At 34.0% G+C, this 19,196-nt stretch overlaps 1 protein-coding gene across 3 annotated transcripts in view; it reads left to right on the top strand.

Annotated features, from left to right (window-relative positions):
- The window catches only part of LOC108553825 (activator of 90 kDa heat shock protein ATPase homolog 1), a 63,403-nt gene extending 49,227 nt beyond the window's left edge, over positions 1 to 14,176 (top strand). For all 3 annotated transcript variants that reach the window (XM_017908867.1, XM_017908866.1, XM_017908865.1), the window contains exons 8-9: positions 7,044 to 7,279; positions 14,092 to 14,176. In XM_017908867.1, coding sequence (XP_017764356.1) covers positions 7,044 to 7,279; positions 14,092 to 14,176 — 321 coding nt within the window. The remainder of the gene's footprint in view (positions 1 to 7,043; positions 7,280 to 14,091) is intronic.
- Positions 14,177 to 19,196: the final 5,020 nt, after the last annotated feature.

The following is a 19,196-nucleotide window of genomic DNA, read 5'->3' as shown; positions in this document are numbered from 1 at the left end:
GGGGGTGATCCTTTCTTCCACTTTTTGTCCTTTTGTCTCCTGTTTTCTAAAGACGCTTGTGATCTGCCTGTGATCTGCCTGGTCTTAAACAGGGCAGGGCAATTCTGACTGTGTGTCTGTTCAATAGACGTACATATTCTTCCACCGTTTCCACTGGATACGTTCTTTTTGTAATATAATCCCTTAACAGATTATCACGCAAGTAATCAGTGTGAATAGTTTGTATTAAAAGGTGCAGTATGCTCTGTAACTTCTTTTTTAAAGAAAATGAAGTCATTGAGCTTAAAAATAGAAAAGCTTCGCGACAGTGTTAATTAGTGTTAATGGCGTTTCGTTATACGTACATTGCTAGAGAAAGATTGCTAGACAAAATAGACCACATACGAAAAGATGTTGGCTGCCATGCGTGTGGATCAAAATCACATCTCAGTAGAAACTGTTTTAAGGGGAATGGAAATTCTCACACATGAAACAGTGATGGTGTTCATGCTGTGCAGCAGGCTTGGGACCTCAAGCAGCCTTTTGTAGAAAGCTGCAGTCAATTCATAGGTGAGGACGTCTGACTGGTCGACTCAGATGCAACGACTCAGATGACGCACTGACGAGATTTTTTCGGAGATTTCGAAGAGTTTGGTTTAGTTAGTTAGCTTAGTTTTCAGAATAGGAGCAATCGTCCTACGAAATGACGGGAGATTATACGTGCCGACATGTGCGGGCCGATGGAGCTTGAATCAATTGGCAAGAAACGATATTTTCTAATCCTTAAGGATAATTATTCTTATAATTATAATTATAATTATTAGACAAATTCATTTTATGCGACAAAGATCGGAGATAATTAATAAATGACAAATATTTTGGAATGAAGTTGGAAATCTGTCCTGGGAAAGCAAAAAAATTTCACAGCGACAGCGGAAAAGAATTGAAGAATAGGGCCGTCGTCGACCGCTATTTGTGCAATAAAGTAATAAAACACACATTAAGTACGCAGATACGTTTTTTTTTGTAATATAATCCCTCAACAAATTTAAACTTAGTCCTCTACTAATTTTCTTGTAACTTTCTTCATGTTTTTGAACACGGAGCACGAAACAATGTTACGGTGAAAAAAACATTTCTCTATGTCTTACGATGTAGCGTGCGTTACTTTAAGATTTAGTAATATAATCATAAGTGTACAAATACTTTTTTGACGTTTCGATTCTTCTATTTTTCATATTGCGTTCTTATTACGCATTATTAATATTTATATTTTGCACATTATTTCTATACATAGTGGACTATTTATCCGAACAATTTGCGTTTACAGTAAAACTATATTTATTTAAACCATGAAGGAGACAAGAGTGTTCGGACAACTGGGCGGTTTGGATAATAAGAGTTCAGAGATTATTCCTGTTACTGTAGGTTATTGATTCATATAATAGAAGCTCATATTCGCATAACTGAGATTTTTCGTGTTAGTTTTTATTTGATACTGATTCAAGATTGAGAAATAATTTTCGCTCGTTTGAAGTATATCTACGAACTTTAAGCTATTAAATAATCTTCAACTTTTAAAACTCCATCTTTTTAAATAATAATTTTGCATCGTCATATATTCATATGGTATATTCGATAGAGCAATGATGGATAAATTGGACCAAGAAGTGAATAAAAAGGAAAGTAGCAAAAATTTTGCAAATAACATTTTTCAAAACAATTATTCTTTATTCCATATAATAATATACAGGGTGTGGCACTTATTTTACTTTAATTTATCACTTTGAAAACTATAACGTTTTATTAACTATCTAATTGTACGTGTGTGTATCGTTCAGATCTTTTTAAAGATTTTATTTCGTTCGTTGAGCTACACGTAACATTCGCATGGCTAAAAAGTCTCGGTGATAGTTCGTGTCTTATTACTAGGTTTTTGTCCTCTGGCGTTTATCTCTGGTAATGGTTATTTGATAAACAGGTGAATTATCGCAAACATTTTAATATTGCAATTTGTAGTTAAGACAGCATATAATATAGTGCCTCGATAACGAGACCCGAAATTGGCAGGAGCTGTACTCGGAAGTAGGTCCTCCCGTATTTGACCGAAACAGACATACAAATAATTTTCTTACGTTTTATGAACGAAGTTAGTCGATGAAGTCTTAAAAATTTGAAAAAGTTGAAAATTGTTAAATTCTTTGAAGGAAAAGTCGATTTTTTCATAAAAATTTTATGTATATTTATATGGGATTGGAATAAGTACGGCCCTGAAAGAATGCCAAGTGTTTTTGGGCTTAGGATGAAAGTGACCATGTGCAAGCGAATTAACTACAAAGAATGTTTATGGTAGGGTCGAGGGAAAGTTTAGGGATGCGTCCAGAGTGGCTGTGAAGTACCTGGCCCACCGATGTTGCGTGGGAAAGGGGCATGATTGCAAAGGAAAGCCTGGGTATGGAAGGACAGGATGAATGCTTTAAATAAAGGTGCAAGGGCGCGGGCAGCTCCAGTCTCCACAGGCTCGTGAACAGTCTCCATGGTCTACGGTCTAGAGTCATGAACAGTTTACAGGTCTTTACGGTCTCCAAGAGTCTTTAGGAATTTACCAATAGTGTGTCAGTATGTAAGAAGTCAAAGTTGAACGTACCCATAGCAAATCCCCCTTGTTTCATAGCCGTCGATCTACGTATAAGCTTAGTGTATTTTATCAAGAAGTAAAACAGCGCTATTTTAGCCAATCCACCCAACGCGATCCTACATTTATGTATAAAAAGGTTGTTTAAATTTATCTACTATTATCTACTAGTACAATACTAGTACGCTAGCAGATTTATCTACTAGTATATAGTATACTAGTAAATACTAGTATCATAGTATATTTATGCTAAATTTTAAGTGAATTGATAACCTAATTTTTGTGATGCCTTTCTCGCCATTGTGGTAAAAAAGCAGTTTCGAGAAAAAGTGTTTAAAGTGTTCCAAGACGTTCGTCACGCGCTCGTGTACTTGCACGTAGTAACTATGCTGTGAGGTCCTTTAATATTTTATAATATTAATTCCTTTAATATTTAATATTTTGAGAACTGCATTGAAAATTCGTAAATATATTCTAGGAATGTTGTACTGTTGATTACAGCCGAGAAAAAAGTTGATTTTTTTTCGGACTACACCAGGATCCTTCCTTAAATGAGAACACCTAAATATTTCCTTTATTTGTGACATTATAAAAATCGCGAGTCGTCATCACTTTAAACAGAACGTGTAACTTCGGTTATAATGTACATACAATTCCTTGAGATTAAATGATCAGAACAGCATGATCTAAATATCGTTAGATTTAATATTATAGGCCTGATTAGGTCTTTGGCTTATATTACCCTTATTTGTTGCGCTTGCAACAACACTTGGCCTCTGCTTTAAAATCATATTCTCGAAAAAGGGTAAAACCTTTTTTATCGAGCACTAGCACAAAGTCTTTACTAATCATAGGACTGACAAACAAAAAGTCAGTAATGATCTTGGGTACGTGCATAACGGTTGTAACTTGTATAGGTTCTAACTGATATTTTAATCGTAATTTTTAACTGTAAAGAAAAATTTTTACCGCAATTGGGACAACGTAATTTTTTTTTTTTCGCATAACGTGTTTTTTTGGGCATTTTCTTCCACCATTCATACCTACGCCAATAAACTCAATAGTAATAATAAAGCATCAATATCTGTATACAATATCTTTATTATCAATAATAAAGCATCGCAGTGTGTGTGTGTGCGTGTACGCGTGTGTGTTTCTCTGTCAAACCATTATTCTAAATAGTTTTTGAATTTTGCCGTACACATTGGCTAATATCGACTTTTATTATTTACGAGTATTTGATACCATAAATTTTTCTACGATACGCTGAATATGAATAGGGAAATAAGTTTATAAATACATTAGTTCAAAATTGACATAATTACGTGGCTTGAATCCCTTGGATTCCTTCCCGTGAGGTCATTTTGAAACTTTACAACTATTAATCAGCTATCAGTAACGGAATAGTATTCTACAATAAATAATGTTGTATTAGAATACGATATTTGTGGAATGTTTCCGGAAAGAATATTTACAGATATCATTTAAGATCCGTATATGTATATGAATTTTGCATTGCATTAAAAGGATGATGCGTTGCGAAGAAACTCACAATATCTAATGTTTGCAAGCAAAGAAAAAAGAAAAAAGAAAAAAGAAAAAAAAAAGAAAGAAGAAGAAAAAAAAGCAGGGAAAAAGCAAGAAATTACTTCAAAACGATTTACAGCAGGATCTATGTTGATTAGCCATTTCTTACATCTCTCAGTGAGTACAATAATAAAATAAATAATAAAACAGATTATAGTAAACAGCGCTACGGGGCAAGGCACTGTTATTTTATTTGACAATTTAGTTGATACTGTCTTCGAAACATAGTGAGAGGCACATGACATTATACATTTTGTAATAATCTTTTTACTCCAAAATATATTGGTTTAAATAATTTAGGCTTATTCAGAAAACACATTGAAATATGTGTCTGTAATGATTTATTCACAGATATGTTTCACAGATATTGACTAATATCGAAAACCTGGAGAAATCCCGTGTGATAGTTGTCCCGTCGTGGAATGAAAACAGCTCTAGAAGATACCGTTATGGTCTTCTAACAGCTAGATTTTAAGTGCTAAAATCATTCAACTTTTAAAATTTTATCACTTTAGAGTTTCATTCCACAGAGAATTTGAAAGCATTCGTTCCTCTGCTAAACTTCCGATTTTGCTTAAAATATTTGTGGAAAACCGTGGAGCCATACTTCTCATTTGCTGAGCTTTTCAACTTTTTCACAGTCAGTCAGTCCTTTTCGGCTTTTTACAGTTAACAGTCTTTGATTTTCATTTAATTACTCGTCAGTAGTCGCGGCATCACGTTCATTCTGTGGGTTTCTAACAGTCTGGAGAACCGTTAATCAATCAAGAATCGTTCAACGGAACGAACAATTATCAGATGTCCAAAATTCATTCGCTGGACATCGTATCAAGATCGTGGGGTTGTCTTACAACTCGTAGGAATTCACTCGCGGTGTGACAATAGGAGTAATTTTTTAGTCGTTTGAAATTGATGGACGCTAAGCCCCGAAGCTTTATATCGTATGACTATGTCTTTTAGTATGCTTTTATAGATTATTGTTTTAAGTTGATGAACAGTTTTAATCTAGGTCTTATGAGCAAGTACAATTTTCGTAGTTGCATACCGAGTTCTTTTTCGTTCTTTCTTTTTTCTTTTTCACCACATGTATTTTTCTCCAGTTCAGTCTGCTGTTTAAATGAATTTCGAGATAGTTAACGGAATCCGTTGCCGGTATAATTCTCGAATTTAGCGACACTAGTGAGCATCTGCCTTTCCTAAATGTAAAGGTTATGTGAGCAGATTTCTCTGGATTGGTTGTGATTCTCCATCTTTTTAACCACCCTTGAATACCATTTTAAGTGTTCTGCAACTGGATAGAAGATTTCTGTGGGTCCTTATTTACGGTTATTATTGCCGCATCGTCGGCAAATGTAGCAAAAACAGGTTATATCCTGAGCCATGGGCATGTCTGCCGTGTATAGTATACAATATGTATGTATATAGTAGAGAATTAGGTACGTTCCCTTATGATACGTTAGAAATTATGTGACGTATTTCTGTATATTTCTTCATTGTACATTACTGTCAAGTATTTGTTTTTCCGGTAGAATTTCAGTATTTTATAGTAAGTAGATAGTAGTAATTTTTTTTTTTTATTTCATACATATAGCAAATCTTGATGCCACGACTTACTCACGCTTGCGTGATGTCGGTGAAAGCTGAAGAACAGTATTTTCATTCCTCAAATGATTGATTTATTTGTGTAACAAGTGTTAAGTTGTGGCATGTTTTAACCTCGTTTAATATTCTGGTATAAGTTTCTTTCCATCTATAGCTATACTTATGCGGTTGCCAATGATTATTTCAAGCAATTATATCCGGCAGGTGACTTTAGGTCTGTACAAGTTCACTAATGCTGGGTTTTTAGATTGGTTTACCTATTAATAGTATTTGTGCTGTGATGTATGTTTTCCATTGTATAGGAAAATAAATTAGTCTTAAGGTTATGTTATACAGAATGGTTAAAAATTTGACACTTTTTCTAGGAATGCTTTTACCTAAATTTTCCCATTTATATAAATCAACGCCGGATACTTTTGTTTACTATTATTTTCCCCCACTCTTTGTTTTATAATTTCTTTCCCTCAGATTGATTAATTGCTTCAAAAGTTGAAGTATTTTGATCCTCTATATCCAGATAATGATTGATTTGATGACATGGTTGGGAGAGCAGTGTTAAATGGTTTGCAAAGGTTCTAGCTTTTTTTTTTTTTTTATTAGTGTGGACTCGCTTATTGTTTTCCATTCTTATGGATGGTACATGGATTATCGATGATTTTATTCTTTTTGTCACATTTTGTAAAACTTGTTTCAATGATGGAGTGTGGTATCGTTAGCTACAGATTTAAAAGTATTATATATTGAGAATTGCCCGTTATCTATCCTAGAGCATTAAAAACATTATCTTTAATTTCAATTCCGCCTTTAATTTCAATTACAACCGCTTGATCTTTTGGGGGAAATATATTCGCTTTGAATATCATTGGTGTAACATCGACGCTGGTTCATGTTAGTTTCACTATAGTTTGTTTCGGCTCCCAAAATCGAAAGTAATTTTAGTGAATAAATTACATCAATGTGGATATAGATCTCAGTTGTATGCTCATTTTTCATTTATGGATCACGGCTAGTTTATTTAGAATTAAAGAATATTATTTCAGAATTAGTTATTATCATTATAAATACATTATATGTATCTTTTGGATAATATTTCAAGATTTTGCTATATTTATTTAATGCCAATTTTATTTTCCTGACGAATATATATATATGATTACGTCCGATTACGTACGAAAGTTAATTAAATATCTGTGGAAGTTAATGAAAAAAGTGTTTCTGTAATTTGATATTTTCTTTTCAGATGGTTCAAGCCTTTACAAAGGGACCGGTAGTACTCGAACCAAAGAAAGAAGGAAAATTTGAATTGTTTGGTGGCAATATACATGGTTATTTCGTGGATATAACGCCAACAAGAATTGTTCAAAGATGGCGCTGTAAACAATGGCCCGAAGGCCATTTTAGCGATGTTACTATTGATATTTGCGAAAAAAGTGACCATACCGAAGTTAATTTAACACAAGTTGGAGTACCAGTCAGGTATGAAAGAATGTAATCTTCTATTCTCTAGTGCTTAACATGTTTCCTGCTATGTACAGTCACTTACAGTGATGATCGTATAGCGTATATTGTCGAGTATTTTATATAAATTTAACAAGGGGACAGAAATCTTGACACAAATTGAACAACTAACTTTTAACATATTTTGATAATTTGTGCAAAAAAATAAAAAATTTGAATTACTTTTTATTCTGTTGAAATATTTTCAAGAATCTCGTTGTTCTCAATTGGAAACATAGTTTTCGAGGTCTCGCCTCGTTTCCACATTTTTCAGGTCTCGTACACTCCTAATATCTATAGATCTAAGCTATATAATTTATAGGATTTTCTTTTATTTTAATCTCTCTTTATCAATTGTCAATTCGGCAATCAGATATCCCAGATTTCGCAGTATTTATCATATCTGCTGAGTTTCAAGCATTTCTGAAATATTACAATATTTCTTTAGCTATAACAAAATTTTGTATAGTTATACTGAAATTTGTATAGTGTTGGTCTCGTATCTCTATCGTCTTATTCAAATTCTTTACATGGTATATTGGATTGATTAATCTGCCAATATTTGTTGTTGCACTAATAGTTTTGTGGTACGTATAATGAAGAAGTGTATCTACTTATACCTATATTGTTAAGTGCTTCTCTCGAACATTATAGAAAGTCTTTTTTACATTTAGTATGCAATGTTAGTGCGTGCAAATTGCTGAGTAATTTAGGTAGATGTACAATAATAGATACATTACATAAAATACAATACAGTTTAAAGAACAAAATAATCTATCATTTTATTAAGTATCGTCTATCAATCCTTAATTGTTTCTGCGTTTTCTTTCTATTCCTTTATTTCCTCTTGCTTCTTTACGGAATCTTTTTTTTTTTCATAAAGAAATATATTCTTGCGGGATAGCATATCTTGGCTAGCATTTATTCTATCTTCTCTTATAGTTGGATGTAATTTTTGTTGGACGCAAACTTTTGTATTATGCGACTTCTACTTTCGCCCATCACGTTTCTTTATTTCTGTTTATGAAAGTATTTCAGTTTTCGTACGGTTTCAGGATTATTTTCTTCTTTCTTCGTTAGTACTAACGTTTTTCGTTTTACTTTTTCAAGTGTTCTCTTCGTTATCTTCATTGATTCTGATGGAATCCTGATTGTAATCTTCTTAGTTTCTCGTGTATATCTTTGATCAAAGATGGACAAAGATTATTGCCTCTAATTTTTTTTTTTTTTTTTTTTTACGAACTCATATTCTTATTCCTTCCCCTAAGCTTAGAATATACATATAGCATCCCCTATCCTTCCTCTCTTCTCTTCTGTTATTGTATTTTTACCCGCTACTTAAATTCCTTATTTAATTTGCTTAAAATTGGATTTCAACATTTTTCCCATCTATATTTCCCGTAGTATTATCCAACAGTTCATCTTGTACATAATTCCGTGCTTCTTTTAGATTCTTTATTTTAGCGACATTTCAACTTACAAGCCTATTCCTTCCATTTCACTGCTTCTTATGTTCCTTCACAATTTGTTTCTCTAGGTTGATCTTTTCCTTGATTTCACCTGAGTCATGTTTTATTTATTCTTTACTCTCTTTCCTTTTAGTCCCTCGCCCTTTTTCTGTTCTTTCTTTAACTGTTTTAAAAATTTTCCTTTTTCCTTTTTTCCGTTTCTTCAATTTTTCTTATTATTTACCATAATATACCCTTTGATGACTTGCGAAGTATGCAAAACTGATATTACTTTTATACAGACCAGTGAACTTGACTTTAAAATTGCAAGCGTAGAGTGTTGCTTATAAATTCATGTTATATGATGATCCTTAGTTAACAGTTTTTTATATAAGTATACATACTTGTATGAAGAACTTAAATAGTTAACCCTCCAAGTACTGGGGCTTGTAGTCCTGTGCCGGAATCACTTCTGACTCACACCCATATTTTACTAATACACATTCGCTCGAAGTCAAGGTTCTCACGAATGTTATCTAATCCATTGATGGTAACTCGAGGCTCGAGATACTCCTGGATGTTAGGCCAAAACATCGACGATCATTCGAGGTTCGACGCGTTGCTAATACTGATTTTATGATCATCAATATATCATCAATATGATTTTATGATTACTACAATTAATTTTTCGTTTCGAATTATGTTTGCATTCTTGGCGTAAATATAGGAAAGTACATCATAATTCATGAAAAAAGTTATATTTATTCAGTATTTCTACTAGTATTGCATACATTACATATAATTGTACGACTCTGAATAGAATGAATACCACATACATGATTCTCGCAATAAGTACATATTGTGATATACAGTTACTCCCACTTGTATTCGTTCAACATATGGTGGTATAGTATAAATGAAAAAAATCACATTTCTGTTAATAATTTTCATTTATTTTTGTGAAATCTTCAATATTACAGCACACAATTTCTATCTACGAAACAGGTTTATTTTTCCTGTATTAAAAACATAGAAAAATCGAAAAAATGTAACTGGTCATAGGGCTATCTCTAGTTCGTATTCGTACAGTCAATATGTAGACATTAGTGTATATTCTAGGTATTTTCTTTTTGCTATACCGGGATTTCCCGTATATCTTACACGAAACAAAAAACTATTGATTATTGTTCTTTTGTTTGGAAGTAAAGAATTTGTCGCGTTATTAAGCAAAATGAGTCGGAAATAAACAGAAACATCAGTTGAGTTGCGAAAATTAATTATTAGTCATTATCAAAATGGAAAAGGTTTATAAGAAATTAGTAATATTGTTAATAGAAGCAGATCTACGGTTCAGAATATAATAAAACGGTATAAGTTGGAAAATAGAATTGAAAACTAGGTCCGAAACCTTAATTAGCTCTGTAGCGGTCTCCGCCAAACAAATGTCTCCAACACGCAGACAACATATTGAAGCATAAAGCAGAAGCAGTAACTGTGGGATAGTGAGATCTTGTCACTGTTTGTGCATGTCTGGGGAGACCCCGAGTCAAATATGACTCCGGCACAGTATACGGAGGGTTAAATATCCTGATGGAAATCAGCCGTCGCATTATACGTTTTTGAGACTAACAATGAGAGTGCAAGTCCTTTGGATCATCGATTTGGTTCAAACTTTGCAGGTTTGTAGATCTCGTCATGCAGTTCAAGAAAATATACCATTATAGGGGCAACTACTCAGTAGTTTTTGATATTTATGGTTAAAGTTTTATTACTTCCTTAACTGCAGGTATTCCTACTAGTTTTTATGTAGCGTTATTGCCCAGCGGCGACGTCCGAAAATTCCTGCGCTGCAGATCTGGGTTCGATTTCCGTCCACAGTTTGGTACATTTTTTCATATATTTTTTATTTTGTATTCATTTTTCGCCTGTGAATAAAATTTCTTAATAAAAAAATTTATTTTTTACATCTTCTTTATGCAAGTATATAAAAATTATTGCAAATATTAAATAAATTCAATTTATTTTATTCTTCACGAGTAGTAACTAATAAATTTTGCTACATTTTATTCAAATAATTCACATTTATGGTCATTTGAAAAATCGTTCTATATATTTGTTTCGGTCTTGCGTTCTCTGTCAAGAGTTTCGAGAGTTTCTGGCGTTAGATTATGTTTGAATCGATAAGCAAACTCGCAGGCATCGGAATGTATTTTCCAAACAGTCTGTTTCCTGCAGGCAAGAAATGAATACAAAATAAAAAGTAGATTGGAAAAAAGCACCAAACTGTGGACGGGAACCGAACCTCAACCTGTACTGTAAGAATTTTCGGACATCGCCGTTGGACCACAACGCTACTTGAAAACTAGTGGAAATACATCTGTAGTTAAGGAAGTAATAAAACATTAATCATAAATATCTCAAAAACTACTCAATAGTTGCCCCTATAATGGTATATTTTCTTGAATTGCATGACGAGATCTACAAACCTGCAAAGTTTGAACGAAATCGGTGATCCGAAGGACTTGCACTCTCCTTGTAAGTAAAATGTTCAAGGAAACTGACAGCATTTATTGCACAAAAATTCATGCGTATTAAAATCGAGATTGTAATGAGCAGCAGTTTGAACATCGCTTAAAATAAAATTTATTTTGCTAATATTTCAGTAATATGTATTTTAGACCAAATTTGGTATAATACATTTTAATAGAGAATTCAATTCGAATTTAGGAAGAGATATTAACTATTCCATTTAAAAAATTGAAGGTTACTATCATATCTTGATAAAAGTGCAAAATAACAAAAAATTCGTCGCAGTACTATATATGTTTCTCAGGAAGCCGTGTCACTTTTATCTGAAACATTTTTTCCTACAACAAATATTTTATGAGTCATTTGATGTTACGAGAGATTCACTCTGTATATTTGATTCTTATATTCTATTTCAATAACACGATATGAAACTTTCTTACTTATATATAGCATGTACCTTGCTTTTTTTATCAGACATACAGACGACAATTGACCCCTCGCACGCATGAATGCGATTTTTCCTGGGGGCCTATCAGGCTTTTATATAAAGGTAGTTTCTTTCATTCCTTACTTTTATCTATACTTCGTTACTTCTTGTTTTCGTCACTATCGTTACCAGTTTCGTATATCTTTTATTTCCATATATATCTTCATCATTCTCTTGATCGATATTAAAATATGCTAAACTGAACGTTATTAATTCCATTTTATTAAAATACTCATCTTTTCCTGAATTTGTATGAAATATTTGTCGATACATATTGTACGATGTTCTTTTTGACAGTCTATATAGGTCGGATAGTTCTATTCAATTTTTTTCATTTAGACTGTTATCACATTTTTCTTTCTTTAACTTAAACCAGTATTTCTTTAGCAGTTCTTTTTTTAGCTAATTTGTAATTGTTTCATTAATTCATTAGTTAAAGTCTCAGGATTTGAAATAGCAAGAGTTCGATTGCAATTATAACACAAAAGTTTACTCATATTTGAAACATAGCATTGGAAGTATATTCCAATGTATCAAGAACAGTAAGAATTGCAACTATGTCGATATTTACTTTAACGAATAATACGGACCTCCATATAATGGGGAAAATTGGCATTTTAATCAATGTCATTTCTCTTGAAATAGTAGAATTACTTGAAAAACTAAGGAAATAGGTAGCAGAAAAATTGTGAAGGGCAGGAAAAATACATTACGGTTCTATTCAAATACATTGCATTTTTCCCAAAACCAATTTTTTCAAAACGATGCATGTTGTACATTATCAATTCTTACAAAATTCGTGCAGATATTCTTAAATATGTTCTGGGAAATAGTTTGATGTACAATTTTTCCCATATTTTTATTTTTACGTGATTATACACAAACAATATTTTCTTACAGAAAGTAAATTTATATATAAGATGAAAGTCAAGCCTCTTCCTTTGTAGAAACTCTTTGGTATGCATTTCCTTCTACGTGGTAGCACTTTCTGCCAGTTCTTCTTCCCGTTCATCCTCACACATTCCCTCGTTTCTGCTCATTTTTGCACGATTCTATGTTTCACTTTTCAAACTAATCCACATCATCGATAATTCAGAGTCCCAATTTCATCAACAGTTATTTCGTAATTTTTTGGCATAATCGAAAAATTGCACGTTAGGCGGTAGATAATTAAAATTTATTTAATATCCCTCTATTGCATTTTCATTAGAAAATATGTTCATAAAAAATCGCATATACTATGTGCAGCCATATGTGCCATAATACACTCTCCATTAGCATTTGTATTTCAAGGAAAGATTGAAAATAAGTATTTGTATATATTATTTACGTTCATTTCTAATATTAGTAAACAAATTTTCAAAAAGATGTTTTTCCTGCTCAAATAAGTCCTAAAAAGTTTCAAACACATTTTCAATAGGTTAAAGTAGTTTATCTTCTTAAACCTTCCATGTATATATTTTTTTTTAATAGCAATGGATTTGGTAATTTTACAAACGTTGTAAAGTGTATATTATGAGGACTTCACCCCAACTTGAGAGGTTTGCTGCTGTATCCTCTGGTTGCCGACATGGTATCTTCTTGAGCAGGTATCGATCTTTTGGACGAAACGAAAAGAAAGGGTACACGTTTCGTCCTGGTCCTTGCCAGTAATAGTACTAGCAGTAGCAGTAGCATTAGCAGTAGCAGTAGCAGTAGCAGTAATAGTAGTAGTAATAGTAGTAGTAATAGTAGTAGTTGTAGTTGTAGTAGAGTAGTAGTAGTAGTAGTAGACTGCCCCAGCAGGTTCTGCTTTAGACGGGGATACTATTGGCAGGTCAGAATTTGTACCTATAGGAAGTGGAGGGTTTACCGAGAACTTGCAAGAAATTTAGAACTTTAATTCCCCCTGGTGGTGAGTGCGTGAACAGTGATCGCCATAATATTCTAAACAAAATTATTAATTTTAATAGTTCTCTTATATTATAGTTCAATAGCGAGACACATACGACTGGCATGAATAGAAAATAAGCGAAAACTCATCAAGCAGGAAACATGTTAACTCTGTGTTCAATTAACTATTAACATTAATATTTCACAAAATGCTATTTTGATTAAAATTTTGTCTACTATTTTATAGTAAACAATTTAAAATTTTGCAAAAGAATTTATAAATTGCGTTATCAAATTAAAAATTGACGAACAAATTGAAAGTTATAATTCTATTTATATGTATTACTTAAAGCCGCTGTAAAAATATTTTGTAATAAATATTTTTTATAAAGAATATTTTGTACTTCAATAAACTATGATTCTATACGAAGGTAATTAATTATGTTTGTTCGCAGTGAGGAAGAATCTACAAGAGAAAATTGGGAAAGGTATTACTGGGATGCTATAAAACGTACATTTGGATTCGGTTATTTCATGTGATCTATGTATGTTTTAAATTTGGCTTGCTTATTGATAAGTAGAAAAATAATTAAAACTTGTATTATCGTAAATTGCCTCGCATACCATTTACGAACTAGCCGCATAATAATCAGCTACGTACAAACTGTTTGTTATCTCAATACTAGTTACAATTTTCTTCCTTTCGTTCTCTCTCTCTTTCCTATTTAGTACATTGCATCGTGTAAGCGAGACAGGCAGTATGTCATTGTTTAAACATAAATGAAGTATCATCAACGTGACATAACTATATGAATAGTTGTATATGTCAAATAAATCATGTCATACATAAATGTTTGATTTTATAAATTACCAATCTACTCTTTAATACATGTAAGGGGCGGTCCTTGTATGGAGGGTAAGGAGAAAGAACGAGATATCTATTTTCAATATGTTCACTGTTCGGCGGGGATCGGGTCCGTTTCTATCGAAACCGAAATTTACGTTTCAACGCAGCATAACGCATTGGAGATCGAAAACAAGCTACCGCAATAATTCAGTTGCTTTTAATTAAAGGTAGGTTGGGCCTAGAAAATTTTGGGTGTTAGGTTTGTTCACAACTAGGGATGTGCGGATGTCCGAGCCTCGAGCTGTATCGGCATGTTCCGAATATTCGGCTATTTGAATTTCGAAAGCCAATTATTTATTCGGAATCTGAAACTATATTCCTGGTGAATATTTTCTGACCGATCTTAAATTTTTAATTTTCCAAGCCTTTCTCTTCACTTTTCTGCGCTTTTCTGTGCTTCCATAAGGTTCTAGTTTTTGTCATAGGCATGAGGCACACTTTCAGCGCTTGAATACCATGTTATTAATAATGTTATTGCTATCTTCATTTACCTCGCTAATTGTTGCAGTTTTCTTTATTAAAATTAGTAAAGGTTATACAATGTATAATATATTTCTGGATACAGTGAGATACGTTCTCTTCTGCTACTCGGACACAATTGACCAAAAAGAAAAAAACAAATGGAGGTCGCGTCGCCTCTTTCACACATAAGCAGTCACTCGTCGGCACACGCACACGCACACTTTGTTAGATGTGAGTTTCAGGCAGCTTTGATTATCCTCATATATGATTGTGTCCTGGACATTTTCTCCGAAATCTTCCAGTCGGCGTTGTAACCATACAGCCTCTTGAGTAGCCTCTGCAAGTGCCACATACTCAGCTTCCGTGGAAGACAATGAGACACAGGATTGTTTCTTACAAGCCCAGCTTATTGAGGCTCCGGCAAATTGAAACAGATATCCGCTATTTGATTTTCTGTAATTTCTGTCTTGTGTCCAATCTGCTTCTGCAAAACCAATTAGTTCACCCTTTTTAACCTGTTGACCGAGTTTTAGTTCGTAATCTATTGTTTCCTTTATGTAGCGTGCGACTCTCTTTGTTTCCGTCCAATCACTTGTCGCGGGATGTTTGTTCCGCTGACTTAAGATTGAGATGCTTGGTTCAGGTCTAGTATTCACTGCCACGTACAATAATGCTCCGATGAGCTGTTAGTATTTGTTACTTTCTGGCATTTCCAATTTATTATCTTTATATTTGTAATACCCTTGATCTAAAGGTATACTTGATCCTTTTGCGTTTTGGAGACCAAATCTGTGCAGTATTTTCTTGATATATTTCGCTTCATTAATACAATAGAAACCTTCTTTATCTCTCCTAATTTCTATTCTTAAATAATGGTTCAATACTCCTAGGTTATTCAGATGAAAATGTCTCTTTAATAACTCTGCAGTATTATTAATTTTGCTGTCATTTTTTGCTGCGATTAAAATGTCACCTACATAAATGGTAACATAAATTAGTTCTCCTTTATCATGTTTGATATATAGACATGAGTCTGCCTGGCTCTGTTTGAAACCGTATTTCTTTAACAAATCGTTCAATTGGTCGTTCCAAATTTTGGCGGCTTGTTTCAAACCATAAATACCTCTTTTAAGTTTACAAACATACTCATCTTTACCAGGTATTTCATACCCCTCAGGTTGCTCCATAAATATTATCTCGGTCAATTTCCTGTTTAGAAAGGCCGTTTTCGCATCAAAATGTTTGATCGACATGCCTTTTTGTCCAGCGATCGTTAAAAGTGTCCTGAACGTTGATTGTCTTACTACTGGCGCGAAATCTCATCGTAGTTGGTGCCATACTTTTGTGAAAACCCTCGAGCGACGAGTCTGGCCTTATGTCTCTCCATACCTCCATCGACGTTTCGCTTAATTTTGAAAACCCATTTACACGAGATTATATTTCCATTCTCTGGTTTCGGTACGACTTCCCAGGAGCCGTTCCCCATCAATGAATTGATTTCGTCATCCATAGCTCTCTTCCAATTATCTTTATCAGATCCTGTCAATGCTTTCTTCACGCTTCTTGGTTTATGTTCTGTATTCAGAGCCATGCTTGAAAATGCTACATATCTGTCTGGTGGTACTTCTTTATTTGTTCTCTGAGACCGTCTGCACTGTATTTAATTCATTTCTTCGTGGTTCCCGTTTGCTTCATTACTCGACATATATTCGTCTGTACTTAATCCATCTTCCGAAGATTCTTGATCGGATAATTTTACGCTTTCTACATCTTAATGGTCGTCTTTCGTGCTGTTCTTCAGTTCCGAGAAAGAAATTTCGTTGTCCGTCACACGAGTCAATCTGTCCTCGCTTACCGTATCTAAAAATACGACATCGCGGCTGATTTTAATTCGATTTGTTCTTGTGTTTAACAAGCGAAATGCTTTTGATTCACTCGAATAGCCGACGAATGTAAGCTTTTCGGCTTTGTCATCTAGTTTCTTCCTCTGCTCTTTATGTACATATATGTACGCACTACAACTAAAAACGTGTAAATTTCCGACATCCGGCTTTTTCGAAAACCATAGTTCGTATGGGGTTGGATTGATCGCTTTCGTAGGTAATCGTTTTTATAAATAATTGGCGGTATTTACAGCTTCCCTCCAATATTTTTTATCTACATTACCATCGAGTAGCATACACCTTGCCATCTCGAGCAACGACATATTTTTTCGTTCAGCTAGTCCATTCTGCTGAGATGAATATAAGCTGCTGTATATTGTGCTTGCATCCCTTCCTGTCTCAAATAGTTCTTTAAGTACTCATTAACATATTTCGTTCCCCGACCCGACCTTATTATTTTTGGTTTTTTCTTAAATTGTGTTTTCATTTTCTTTACATTTTCTTTCATGCATTTTGCGGTTTCGCCTTTATGACTCATGAGATAAATAGTGGAGAAACGTGAATAGTCGTCGATAATTGTCAAAATATATCGTTTGTTGCTCGGTGATACTGTGTGCATAGGTCCGCACACGACTGTATGCACAAGATCCAGAATCGAATTTGTTTTGCTTTTTGATATTTTTCGGAAAGGTAACCTAGCCATTTTACCCTTTACACAGCATTCACAAATCATCTGCTGTCCACAGCTCTTAATTTTTATACCTGTTGCTAGATTTTTGCTGGCTAAAAACTTTATGGCATCAAGATTCCTATGTCCAAAGCGGCGATGCCAGATATGCTGGCAAACCGCTGTATGCCCATTAACAATAGACCCGCTCGGAGTATAAACTTTTTCAATTGTACTTACTCTATACAAATCGGGTGATAATTTCGTTACCGCTCGCAATTGGTTGTTCTTTACAACTTCACAATCGTTTTCGTCGAACTTCAATCTGTATTCGGCTTTCACTAGCTTTTTTTACAGATAATAAGTTCGATCCAAGAGACGGTACATACAACGCATCACACACTCTCATTTCGGAAACCCCATTAGAGTCCAACACACAACTTACTACACCCGAACCGATTCCATGCACTTCGGCAACTTTTCTTTCATCTACAATACACACTTGTCCCTTTCTTCGCGCGTCGAATTCCCGAAAGAAGTTCTTCGAAGTTGCCGTATGGCTTGTTGCCCCAGAATCGACGACGCATACATTCGTGTTGTCCTTTTCTTTCTTCTCCGTTCCAAGATATGCTTCTTCAAAAATTTTTGCTCTCGCGTGAAAGCAATAATCATTGGAAGAATCTTGTGAGACTGCATCAGCTTTCTCTTTTTTATTCTTCCAAGTTTTATATTTTACGCAATCACTTTTAAAATGTCCTGATTTTTGCAGAAATAGCAATTTTTCTTGGACTCTGTGCTATTTTTATTTCCGTACCCTGTTCTTAATGCCGTCTCTGAACATTTTCTTGTATCCTTTGCCCCTTTACGTCTCTTGTATTCGTCCATTAATTTGCTTTTAACAAGTTCTAACGTAAAGTCACCTTCGGACCGGCTTTCAAGTGCCGTCACGAGAGTTTCATAAGATTCAGGAAGGCTTCCGAGTAGCATTGCACCCATAAGATTGGCTGGCAAATCTTGTCCGAAGGCAGCCAGTTTCTCAAAGTAACCACACATTATAGTACTATGTTCTTCCATGTTACCGTTTTCTTTCATGGCCGTTCTACATAATTGTTTTAACAAAAATACCTTATTCGTTAAGGTGGCTTTCTGGTGATATCCTTTTAATGAGTTCCATGCTTCACATGCTGTCTTGGCACTCCTGATGTGCTGCAATTGGCTGTCTTCTACTAACAGTCCAATTGTAGCACGTGCTTCGTTATCCTTTTGCACCCAAGCAGCATCCTCCGTAGCTGGTTTCTCATTCTTTATCACATCCCACAGTTTTTCTTTTATCAGTAGGAGTTGTAATTTATAACTCCATACCGAGCAATTTTCACCATTCAGTTTTTGAATTGCGAACTGTGTATGTCCACCACTTGCCATGTTTACACGTGTTATTTCATATACCACTGCACCACTCACTGATCTCTGGGTCCATAACCTGTTGCAGTTTTCTTTATTAAAATGTACTTATTAAAATTAGTAAAAGTTATACAATGTATAATATATTCCTGTATACAGTGAGATGCGTTCTCTTCTGCTACTCAGACACAACTGACCAAAAAGAAAGAAAAAAACAAATGAAAGACGCATCGCGCTTTC

The sequence above is a fragment of the Eufriesea mexicana genome, unplaced genomic scaffold (assembly GCF_001483705.2).
Source record: "Eufriesea mexicana isolate 0111107269 unplaced genomic scaffold, ASM148370v2 scaffold13767, whole genome shotgun sequence".
NCBI classification, from domain to species: domain Eukaryota; kingdom Metazoa; phylum Arthropoda; class Insecta; order Hymenoptera; family Apidae; genus Eufriesea; species Eufriesea mexicana.
Note: the sequence above shows the minus strand (reverse complement) of the source record. Positions and strands in the feature narration are given on the sequence as shown.